The sequence below is a fragment of the Panthera onca genome, chromosome E1, assembly GCF_046562875.1.
Source record: "Panthera onca isolate mPanOnc1 chromosome E1, mPanOnc1 haplotype 2, whole genome shotgun sequence".
Lineage (NCBI taxonomy): Eukaryota > Metazoa > Chordata > Mammalia > Carnivora > Felidae > Panthera > Panthera onca.
The window spans coordinates 40,224,824-40,237,001 of NC_138352.1; the positions used below are offsets into that span (position 1 = coordinate 40,224,824).

Here is a 12,178-nt window from a genome sequence, read left to right on the forward strand (position 1 = left end):
TCGGCGACACAGAACGCCCCGAGGTGCCTCCAGCTGCCTGCAACCAAAGAGGAGAGAACTAGGGCATACCATTCGAAATCTTAGGGGAAGAAAGGCTTTCTCTGACCAAATAGTCTGTGTTTATAAAGTCTCCCCTCTTTCGCTTCCTAACCTCGAATTCTGTCGGGTGCAATCAAAGTGAGAAATGGCACTATAGGTGGGAGGGAGAGACCAGGTCCAACTTCCTCCCCCATGCTATTCGCGGCATTGGTACTTTCTCTTCTCAATTCCCTCTCAATAATGGTACCGTTCGCGGAGGGGAGGACGGAGAGGCATTGTGAAGTCCTCAGGGCTAGGAGGCTGGTACTCGTAGAGAACCACCCCTCGCGCCCTGGCTATGTGGTACCGCCCACTGCCCTCTGATTGGCTGCCGAGGCCCCGCAGTCGGGCTCAGCCCGCCGCGCCGCCCTCAGTACAGCTCCGGCCGCCGCGCCGCTTGGCTCTCGTATTCCTTGTTCTCGGCGGGCTCTGGGGGCTCCGCGCTGCGGCCGTTAGTCATGTCGGGTAGGTGACTCCTTCAGCGAGCAGCGGCAGCGGCGAGAAGGGGCCTGGCGGGGTTGGGCCGTCTTCCCGCCCACCGGAGGGCCCCGAGGGAGAGCCTCCGGCCCTGAGGGAGGCTTGGGGTGGGGGGGCGGCCGCGGCCGCCGCCATGTTGGACTGAAGGGACGCACGCTCCCAACGCTCTCCGTCTGCAAATCACTGCGGGAGCGCTTCGGGCCCCTCTTTTTTGACCCTGTCCTTGGAAGCTGAGGAGAAGTGCCCCTCCCGGGGAGGGTGTGTGAGTTGGGGGGGCGGAGGCCGTCTACGCCATCACAGGGGCGGGGGGAGCCCGTGATTAGAGCATCCGCCTGAGAGAATCGGTGCTTCTGGTTCTCCGCTCCGCCTCAGATCTTTCAGCGAGGCCTCGGGCCAGTCGTCTCGCCGCCTCGTACCTCAGTTTCCCCATCTGTGAAGTGGAGCTGGGCCTTCCTGACTCACCCATTCATCAGGTGGGGGTCTTGACGCTCTGGGAGCCCTTTTAAAGGACGTTGCCTTGCACGAAATCCTCCTTCTCGTCATTCCCTCTACCGTAACCACCCGGATTCGAACGGGGGTGTTTGCATATAATTCAGCTTCCTCCTCACCCTGCTGTCGTTCTTCTCCCTTCTCCAGTTGTTTATCTCCTGCAAGACCCTGAAAGTGAGCCTTTTCTATTCTGGATAGACTCCTATGGGTACATGTGGCATTTACCTTAACACATGCAGACCAGAGGAAAGGCAGTCTTACACGAAGCATTTAAATTGATAGAGCACCTCGCCTCCCCCACCCCCCCCCCAATCGTTGTGTGGAAGAGAAAGAAAAAGGCACTGATCTCTTCGGGATAGTCCGTTGAGATCCTGCTATAAAGTCTGGAACACGAATGTTCTCTAGATGTAGCAGTCTTGGCTCACCACACAAGGTCCTCTGTTAGGGTACCTTACAGGCTGCAAAGACCCAGCCATCCACTTGCTAGAAACCATCAGGAGAGCTCACGTTTCACATGGAAAAGCAGAACATTTCTTTGAAGCCATCTGATTGGGATGAAAGTGACTGCTGGCGCAGTCTTTTACATTGTCTAAGGGAGAACCTTAAAACATAACACGAAATCCCCCAGTAACACAGTTTTGCAAAAGGATGGAAACGTGTGACAAAAAGCGAGTAGGTGGAGAGGAGACCAAATTTGCAAGAATGGTTGGACAGGATAAGAAACATTCCTTAGATTGACGTTGACATTAAGCCTGAATATTGAGCTTTTGTGGAAAGGGGCACCTACCTGATGGAAGAGGCTGTTAACTGCACAGGATTCTTGCCTCTTTGAATTTCTATTTAATCCTTGCTCAAACAAGAATTTCTTACTCCAAAGTAAGTACGTCTTTTACCAGGTGCAGAATTTGGGATGAAATCTGGTAAAGCTCCACAGAAGTATGTAGAAGTATACCCTTAGGAGATGTGTAACCCATGTATGATTAAAAAATAAAAGATTCTCCTACCCTCATGGGGAAATTTACCATTTCAGTGGACATTAAAAACTAATGGTGTGTCTTGATTTTTAACATTTTTATTGGTATAAAACAATGACATTTTTATAGGACTGGGTAGCTTTTGTGGAAAATTAAATTTTAGAGGTTACTTACCATCTGTAAAATCCAGGATTTAAGTGTGTCATATTAGCGTGTGAGCTAGTTTATCCATTAGTACTGATCTTCAAAGTACCAAGACACTAGACATTTGTCACTGTGTAATTTAAGTTTTTTTAAATACAAGATTGGCTTTCACATGTGAAAACTTTATAATAGTTGTTTTTAAGTTAAGTCCATTAAAGCTAGAATCTTTAAGTTCTACTTAGTGTTCTATGCTGTTTATACATTTTGTAAAACATGTACAAAAATACTTTTGACTTTGTATAAAAATGAGAATAATGCTTTTGACTTGTTTTTTGGTGAATGTTTCAGTTAATAAATTTAACAGTAAATTCCCCCTAACCAGCTAATTGTTTTAAGTTTAGTTAAATCCTTTAAACATTTCAAACTCAACCACTCCAGATGCCTGACAGGACAGACCTATAAATTAAATAAAAGTGCTTACATAGTTAATAAATAAGTCAAAATTGTAAATACTGTAAGTCTGACTCTCAGACATTCGGATATTGTTTACAAGTGTGAATTATCTGATATCTTGAAGTTAGAATCGAATCTAATATCACTTATACAAAAATTACAAAGTTAGTGTACTTATTTTGGTATACGGCAGACCAAAATAAATTGAAAATCCTCTATCTACAAACACTTAAAGATGCAAGAGTTTACAAAAAAAGAAAGGGCAAGACCTAGCTGCCAGAAATGAAGTAGCAGCCAGATATGGCTAACTTGATGGTTGCCCTGAAGAGGAGGAGGGTGTAGGTCTCATCATTTAGAGACTTGGGTTTTATTACCCAACTGACTAAGGGTAGGAGATGGAGCCTTGAGACTATTAGAGCCAAGTAATGGGAACTGAGACCTTACATATAATGTATATGTTTGAAAGACTTCAGTGAAAGGATTAACTAGAAAACTTTTTATCAGCATAACGGATAACAAAGTTTGGGCCCTGAATGAAAAAAAGTCTGTCCTGATAGTTTGTAACCTGGGAACTGCTTCATACAATTTGGGTGTACGTTTAAGCTAGGTATGGGACTCCAGGAAAACTTAAGCCAAGAAATTAACAAAAATTGGTTCTGGGCTGGTAATAACTTTGGGGGTCCTCGTAGAAACAAACGAAAAGCTTTTTTTGGTGGAAACTTCACAGCATAGGTCACAGGAATCTTCTATAAAAAATAAGCCTTGCAAAAGATGAATTCACAGTAAAAAATTGTAGAACTTGAAACAGTTCACCAAAGTGATGGTTTGTGACAAATGGAATTAGAACCCCTACTAGGTAATCTGAAAGCAAATATGCTTAAAATTATTAAAAACCTACAGGAGTCAACTTTAAGACCAAGACGTTCTGAAGAAAGGCCATGCTGATATGAAAAGAACCAAGTATATCTTCTAGAAATAGAAATAATGCATAAGTTGAATTGCAGATCTAGCAGAAGAAATAACTAGTGAAGTGGAAGACCTCTAATTACCCACAATTCAGTTCAGAAGGAAGAGATGAAAAACAATATTAAGAAACAGATTGAGAAGTCCTGTCATTTAATATGCGCATAATGTGTCTGCTAAGAACATGGCGAGGAATCACTATTATAGTTGGGAATTTTCCAAGATTGGTGAATATTTGGGGTCAAAAAGCAGTAGTCCCAAGCATGGAACATAAAACCAATTAATAACGATAGATGTTGATGTGAAATTGCAGATTATGAAATATCAATAAATAGGAAAATGGTAGTAGACTTAAAAGTTTTAAGAAGCCAGGAAATGAACTGATCCAAGGACTAGTGAATCCAGAAAAGGGAAACAGGATGCAAAAAACAGTATACAAGAAGCAAACACAGTAAATAAAAAGCAAATATTGATGGTATGGAACATCAAAGATTAAAATGATTACATTTGGACATTAAAAAATGGAAGCAAAAGTGAAGTCTGATTGCCATTATAGTGTTAAGATTCTAGTAGAGGTTGGAGATTGTGAATTTTGTCCAGAATGCATGTTAAAAATTGAACATTAAATTATGAACGGTAACTTATTGAGAACAAATTGAATGTTTAACTTTTAAAGCAGTAGGGGAAAAAGGAGTAAAGAAAATCCAGTAGGAGGCAGGAAAAGAGTTAAAGGAGAAAGAAAACCCTAGTAGGTAGAAAAATCCAATATAGGTGTGTAGGAATAAATAGTAAAAGTATGAAAACACCAGTCGAAAGAAAGATTTCACATTGGGGGAAAAAAAGACCTGTTATGTTCAGAAATGATACACCTAAAACACGAATGTTGGAGGTATAGAAACAGAAAAAGATTAACCAGGCAAACACCCACCAAAAGCAAGATGCTGTTTAGGTATGTTACCAGTCAAAGTTTGGACATTTTTAATTATGCTCTTCATGCAGTGTTAAAATGGAATTTATCAGGAATATATAAATCTGTACTTTTATGTGGCTAACAATATAACCTCAAAATATAGAAAGCAAAAAAACCCCTAACAAATCTATGGTCAGATGGAAGTTTTCTAGCATACCTTTCTGTGTAATAGATTAGGCAGACCAAATGTTAAGAAGGGTATGAATGATACAATCAACAAATATCTAGACTTAGAGAATTTATTCAACATTTAGCTAATACACAGTTCTTTTCAAGCACATGAGGGCCATTTATGCAAGTAAAGTATTTACCAAGGGGAAAAACAAACAGCAAATCCTAATGAGTACCAAGAATAATACAGAAAATACTTTTTTAGCCGCAATGGAATATATTAGACAAAAACAGAATCAAAACCCTATACATTTGGAAATGAAAGCATTTCTAAATAATTCATGGATTTAGACACAGGGCTCAAGTGTCAAGTACTCAGTGAGTAGTGGTTTGAAATGCTATAAAGAAACTCATTTTCTCTGATGAGTGTAAAACATCTGTACTTTCTCACTCAAGTATTTATACTAAAGGCTGTGTTTATTGGTCAATATGTTGTATCTTTCAGAGTTTTAAAGTCAGCCAGCTAAAGAAGTCAGATTTGTAGTTTCAGAGGAATGAAATGATTGGGTTAAAATTATAGACTCATTAGATTTGAACCAGGGTCACATGACCTATATGCTGTGTACTTCTATAATTTTGCTTGAGCCAAAGGCTAATAAACAGGTCTGTCATTGAGAGAACCCACATCCATGCCTTAGGATATAATTGAAGCTAAAGCTTCATTTATGCCTGGAGTAACTTCAGTTTTACTCATATATTCCACCACCTTCATAATCCTTTACAGTTTCTGACTTGGTTGAAGCTAATTTCTCATTTGGTAGATGCATCTAATCTCTTTATGGTCAATTTAGATTCTGTGTCCTTTTCGCATTTTATTTGGTCATTAGCTAGAAGTCTGATAATTTTATTATGGGTGTGGTAGTGATGCAGTTTTTTTCTTTTTCATCTCAGCCTTCTGTCTTACATTCATAGAAATAGTTAAGATTTCATTCAATATTCTTGAAAATATTAACTATTAATATTTAAAAGCAATAAATATTTTAAAAGTAATTTGTTCAGCCTGATTGCAGATCTCTACTACAGAAAAGTGGCAGATCTGATGTCACCTTAAACTGCCATTGGCAATATTTTCATATTGTAGCTTATTGTGAATTGAATGAAAAAGTCACTGATTTGATTTCTGGTGGTTTTCAGAACTGTTTGACAGCAAATGATTTTGTTTCATATCAGATGAGGTTGTGCCTAATGGTCAGCAGTTTCAGACAGTCATTTTTTGCAGCTGAAAGAGTATTTCATATAATATTACTCTTATTCATCGCTAATAAACTTAGGTCATTAATTTGACACTGAGTAGAAACCTAAAGGAGAGAGCCTCTTCAAAAGTTTATGATATAATTGACATTTTGAAGTATGAAGAAAAAGCTCATAGTTCAAAAAAATTTTTTTTGCCGTACTTAATTCATGCCTTCCTTGGTATCTTTTGTTGCCAAAAAGGAAGCTGGAAGTAGGTATTGCTGAGTTGGTATACTGATTGGCCAAGTCCCTGAAAGCTTGGTAAAGTTGAGGATAAACAACTAACTTAGCTGCTTTTGTCGGAGATCTGTTTGTTGCTGCTGACAGCCAGAGCGGTCTAATACAGGGGAAAGGTATATATGTTGGGCTGGTGAGGATATGCAAGTCAGTGTAATCCTGGGGATTTATCTCGTCAGAGTGTATGTCTTCCCCTGCCCCCATTTGGTCTTGGTTAGTTTCAGTAGATGTCTTTTTGTACACAAAGATAGCTTGAGCTTTGAGTTTTTGTTAAAAGGATGGATTTTTCACTGATTTACATTTGTTTGCTTGGTTCTTGTGACCGTCAGGACACATTTGTAGAGTAGTTGTTTTCAAAGATGTAAACAAATCTTTCCACAGTATTTTTAACTAGTTTTCCTTCTGTAGTTAATATTTATGACATTTTCTTATCACATTTCATCTATAAGAGCTAAACTCAGCCTTTGAGGGAAGAATAATTTTAAATAAGATTTAAAATTCTTTTTATGTGTTTTAGATTCTGGAAGTTACGGGCAGTCTGGGGGTGAGCAGCAAAGGTAAAGTATACGTATATTTTAATAATACCATGTAAGAGTAGAACTGAGGAAAAAAAGATAAATTTAGTTAGGGTTTCCTTTTGAGATTTGGTATCTGGATTTCTAAAAGAGTTAAATATTAGCTTGTCAAGGAAAAGAGTCGGACTGTGTACATACATACTAAAACAATTTTTCCTTTTTTTTAAAAAAAAGCCTGTTTGAATCAGTAAATTCAGATACCCCCTAGAAATTAAGAGAAATCTCATAAGTATTTTAAAGATTGTTTTCTTTAGGAAATTTTTAAAAAGTAGTTTCTTAAGTCCTTAAAAGGATTTAAACAATTCAACCAATATTACAAGTTTTTAGAGAAAGCATTTCAGTTTTTGGTTGTATAAAATGCTAATATTTTTTTCAGAGCAGATTTTCTTGAAGCACTATAATAGAAATGCTTAGCATTTTAAAAAGACTTCTTACCATGCTCACAGTAAAAAGAAAAGTCTGTTTTTATGTGACCATATACATGCAGTAGGGTTCTTTTACTTGCCAGGAACACAGTCTTCATCTTGCACTATAAATGTTTTGCAGCTCAATGTGAGATACTCAGAATAGCATCTCAGGTATCTTCTGTCATCAGGTTTTAAGCTCCATGAAAACAAAACTAGTTTGACTTTTTTATTTTCCTAAGATAGTGCTAACCTTATAATAGGCAACTAGCAAATGTTTATTCACTGAAATGTATTTTATAAAGTAAAATTGTGTTAGTACTTGATAGTTCTAGAATAATAAGGTGTTTTTTTTTGTTTTTTTTGTTTTTTTTTTGCAGATATTTTATCTTATTTTGGCAGGCATATATTCAGAAAGTTTGTTTCTGACTTGTTAGGGTTTACATGCTATAAAATTGAAGAAAATTCAGTTCTGAGGAAGGTACATTTATTCAGTCAACGAACTATATGCTAGGCTGTGCAATGACACAATATAATTTCATTCAGTGATAAGACTCAGAAGATACACATGTCTCTACCGAGGCACAAAAATTGGACTTTTAGTGCCTATGGTGCCTTTTCTAGGAAGATAAAGGCAGATTTAAGGCAGATGGTAGGAAGAAATTAACCTGTAAAAACAGCTAATTTGATGAAAGCACTAACTTAAAAAGTCCTCATTTTTCTGCTTCAGATATTATGGGTTTTGCTTCCATGTAGTCACTCCCACACGCAGGTATAATTCTCTTGAGATTTTCTAGCTCTAGTGAAGTTTTATTTGTGGGATATTGTTAGAGTGAAACTTTTGGTGCTTGTTTGGCATTCAGGAGGTCTGGGAGTGACTTCATTTATGTCTTTACACTCTTTGGTCACCACCTTTAAATTTAGACTCTAGGCGGCAGATTGACAATTTCTCAGAAGAAAAGCTTGTATGGAGTTGAAAGTTGAAAATGAAGATAGGGCTTTTTTTGGTTTTGTTTTTAAGCTTTTAAAATTCTAGCACATCTCTTTCAAATAGTACATTTTTCTTTTACAGTTATTCTTCCTATGGAAATCAAGGCAACCAAGGTTATGGACAAGCACCACAAGTAGGTTAAAATATAAATTATGTGTTTCATAAATAATTATTCTTATCTTAAGTAGGTGATGAAACTTCTATTTACCTAAATTTCAGAGCTATTCTGGCTATGGACAAACTACTGATACCTCATATGGACAGAACTATGGCGGCTACTCTAGCTATGGACAAAGCCAATCAGGTTAGACTTGTTTGTTAAATTTGCTGTTTTAGAAATTTAAAAATCAGATCATTTACTAAATGGTATATCCATCCAACCTTAGGTTATTCACAGTCCTACAGTGGTTATGAGAATCAAAAGCAGAGCTCATATGGCCAGCAGTCTTATAATAACCAGGGACAGCAAAACACGGAATCATCAGGAGGGTAAGGAAACAGTAAAGGCACTGAGATTATGTCGGGCAGTGGAAATAACACTTCGGGTATTAAATAGACTTCGCCATCAAATTCCTAGCTTTAAACATTTTTTCAGAAAAGTTTTGATGAAGTATGAATTTCATAGTTTTGTGTTATAAATGTGGAAATTGTCACCAATGTCATTTGATTCTTATGATGTGGTTATTTGTAAAATTACTGTTGAGGTGTATGTAAATGCACATGATTTAAATGTTAAAAAGGAAAATTTTGACCTCTGCTTTATACCTGAGATTAAATAAAAACCTAGCTATAAAAGGACACTTCTCAGTGCTTACTTTTATTTCCATTTTATTTTTTAGCAATTTTAATGTATTACCTTTATTACCTTTTTAGGGACAAAAATATTTAAAAAGTGCCAAAACCTATCCACATATTTCAGATACTCTAAATATATTTTATTAATATAGGTAGGTAAATACATACCAGCAAGTTTACAGGTTTAAGTATTTTTTGGGGGGGGGGGGGTTTGGTTTTATAGTTTTTAAGTTTCAGATGAGAGGAGGCTGTTCTTATTACTAATTTTAGTGATAGCAACTTAATTTTTTTTTTATTGTGCTTTACATTTTCTAAAATGCTTTTGCATTCCTTAATTTATCCTTAACCACTATGACATAGCGTCAGTAATTATCCCCATTTTGCAGAGGTAAAGAGAAGTTATTAAGATTATGTAACCTGTTAAGTTACATAGCTGAAAAATGAGGCAAAAACTGAGCTTACTAGTATTCTCTCTGCAGTGAAAAAAATTATTCTAAGTGAAATTCAGTTAAATAAAAACATTGGGGAAAGATTTATGAGGTTGCATTGTCAGTGTTATAGATATGAAAGTGTTTTGAAAAGTAGAAAAATAGAGTAGAAGGAAGATGTCTTCAACCCTTGTTGGTTAGTTTTAAATTTAGAAGAATCCTTTTATAAGGATGCGTTTTTGGAAGCATAACATGTAAATGTAAACCAAAGAAACGTGTTAGATTTGGTCTGACCACCATTTTAATGGGAAGTGCTAGGTGCACCGGGGTGGCTCAGTAAGATAAGTATCTTGAATTTGGCTCAGTTCATGATCTCACGGTTTGGGGGGTCAAGCCCCACGTCGGGTGCTTTGCTGACAGCATGGAGGCTGCTTGGGATTCTCTCTCTCCTCTCTGCCTTTCCCGTTCACTCTCTCTCTCAAAATCAATAAATTAAAAAAAAAAGATGAAGCACTAGGGTTCTGACTGTTGATGTGATGTGCTTTGGGTACAGAGTTGGGGGAACATACTGATCTTTATTAGATTCTTCTCATCTGATGCAGAATAAGATGTGACTATTAAGTTATGAGATTTTTTTGTTCCCTTTTTGTAAAAGTAAACATTAGAACTCAAATCCAATTTAAACGTTCCTTTTAACATCCCCATCCTGAGAACAGGTAATTAATAGTACTGTTGCTCAGAACATACCTAGAAATTTCTTTTTGAATTGCCAGAGATAATAAGAAAGTAGTCTCATTATTTGGTAGACTATTTTCAGGTGTAAAAAAAAAAAAAAAAATGGCATCACAAAGCAAGTTCCTTCCTCTAAAAATCTGAAAGCTATCATTGAAGATATTTAGGAGAATGTAATATAGGTTGTAAAGATAATTATAAGAGAATAGTACCCCCCCCCCCCCCCCCATCGCTTCTCAGCCTTTTGGCTAAGATCAAGTGAAGAGAATAGTCCCCCAAATATTATGAGATAACGTTGTTAAATGACAGAGCTTTTTAGTGTAACTGTTAAAAGGACTCAACACTTGTGATATATTTGTTAGAGACATATTACTGTACTTTGTGGCACCTTTAATTTTTTTAAATTCAAGGAGATGGTAAGAGGAATAGTGATTTTTTGCTTTACCAGTGTTTTCAGAGGTGCATGTGGTTTTCCTCATAATGTGGGATTTCTTCAGTGATAGTGCAATTGGTTTGAAGGCCATTCCACTGGTGATAAGGAGATTTTGTAGATAAAAGAACTAAATCCTTTGCATCAGAAAGTAGTATTAAATATGGTTGAGGTCTAGCTGGTCAGGCCCCTTCTGTCAGTCTCAGTCAACTTGCTACAGTGAACATAATCCTTCTATAAATTTCCAATTCTTGATTTCTGTTTAGCCAAGGTGGAAGAGCACCTCCGTATGACCAGTCAGACTATGGTCAACAAGATTCGTATGACCAGCAGTCAGGCTATGATCAACATCAAGGTTCATATGATGAGCAGTCAAATTATGGTCAGCAGCATGATTCCTATAATCAAAACCAGCAGTCCTATCATTCACAAAGAGAGAATTACAGCCACCACACACAAGGTATGATATATTATTTTTCTTTTTTCCTCTCAGAATTACATTGAGTTCTGGATTAAAAGACCTACAGGATTTTAGTTGTTTGTATAACTTCAGAGTGACCTTGAATATATGTTCTTCTTTCTTATGGCCATTAAAACTAGTTTATTTGATTTCCATTTCTGAATTTCTCAGAAACTCCCAAATGGTCATATGACTTTTTGATGATTGATTACCTGAATTTCCTTTGTTGTGTCAGTTAACTTTGATCATTTGACAATGTTGCTGCTACCATTGTTTTGGTAGTGGTGGTATACCTGATATAGAGAAACTAATCACCAGTAATTAACCTTCTCTCACCTCATCTAAGAAGGACCAGCCCTTCTTTCACTTGTTTTCCTGTAGCACTTAGACTGTACCACTGATATTTAGGAATTTGTCCATGTTTCAAGGGCACAAGTCCTGTCTTACTCATTTGTACCTTCATTACCTACTATAGAGCCTGGTTCATAGTAAGTGCTTAATAAATATTTGTTGAATAATTGAATAAAGTAAGCGAATGAGTAAAAGTGGAAGCTTATTCACTGAATATCTTCAGTGAACATATTCACTGAATATGTCTCAGTTTTAAAATTGTTATTTCTTGTCCCTGCTTGATTTACATTTAAGTATTTTTGAGGTGAAGAAATAACTTTTTAAGATTAGGGTTATGCTTTTCATCTAATTTATTAAGATTCTGTACCTAATGTTGCACTTTAGCTATTCCTCATCACCATCACATCAAAATGGTGATATCCATGTCACCATTTTGTTATCTGACTACGTAGCAGGACGGAATTTGACACAGATACAATTCCCAAACACATTTAATTCTAGATGTTTTTTTGATGGCTTGCATTTGAATTCTGTATATATGTGCCATATTCCAAAGAATATAATGTATAACCTAAAGAGCCATTCAAGATTATGTTATGGGAAGCCTTTGTCAGAAATGACCCATGGTTATTTATTCATGTGTATATTATTATTATTATTTTTTTGTAGATGACCGTCGTGATGTGAGTAGGTATGGAGAAGATAATAGAGGATATGGCGGGTCACAGGGAGGAGGTAGAGGGCGTGGGGGATATGACAAGGATGGAAGAGGTCCTATGACAGGATCAAGGTAAGTATTTAGGTATAGGTGCCTACATTTCTT

General features: G+C 37.0%; 1 protein-coding gene and 1 pseudogene across 3 annotated transcripts in view; both read left to right on the plus strand.

Moving 5' to 3' along the window:
• Nucleotides 1-415: 415 nt before the first annotated feature.
• The window catches only part of TAF15 (TATA-box binding protein associated factor 15), a 28,603-nt gene continuing 16,840 nt past the window's right edge, over nt 416-12,178 (plus strand). Inside the window, exons 1-7 of one of the 3 annotated variants that reach the window (XM_060646659.3) lie at nt 416-543; nt 6,707-6,746; nt 8,241-8,292; nt 8,379-8,463; nt 8,546-8,648; nt 10,811-11,004; nt 12,025-12,145. In XM_060646659.3, coding sequence (XP_060502642.1) covers nt 537-543; nt 6,707-6,746; nt 8,241-8,292; nt 8,379-8,463; nt 8,546-8,648; nt 10,811-11,004; nt 12,025-12,145 — 602 coding nt within the window. In that variant the 5' untranslated portion in view covers nt 416-536. The remainder of the gene's footprint in view (nt 544-6,706; nt 6,747-8,240; nt 8,293-8,378; nt 8,464-8,545; nt 8,649-10,810; nt 11,005-12,024; nt 12,146-12,178) is intronic. The other 2 variants (XM_060646660.2, XM_060646662.2) reach the window with 2 other exon arrangements.
• LOC132688695 (U2 spliceosomal RNA) lies at nt 10,343-10,506 on the plus strand (annotated as a pseudogene).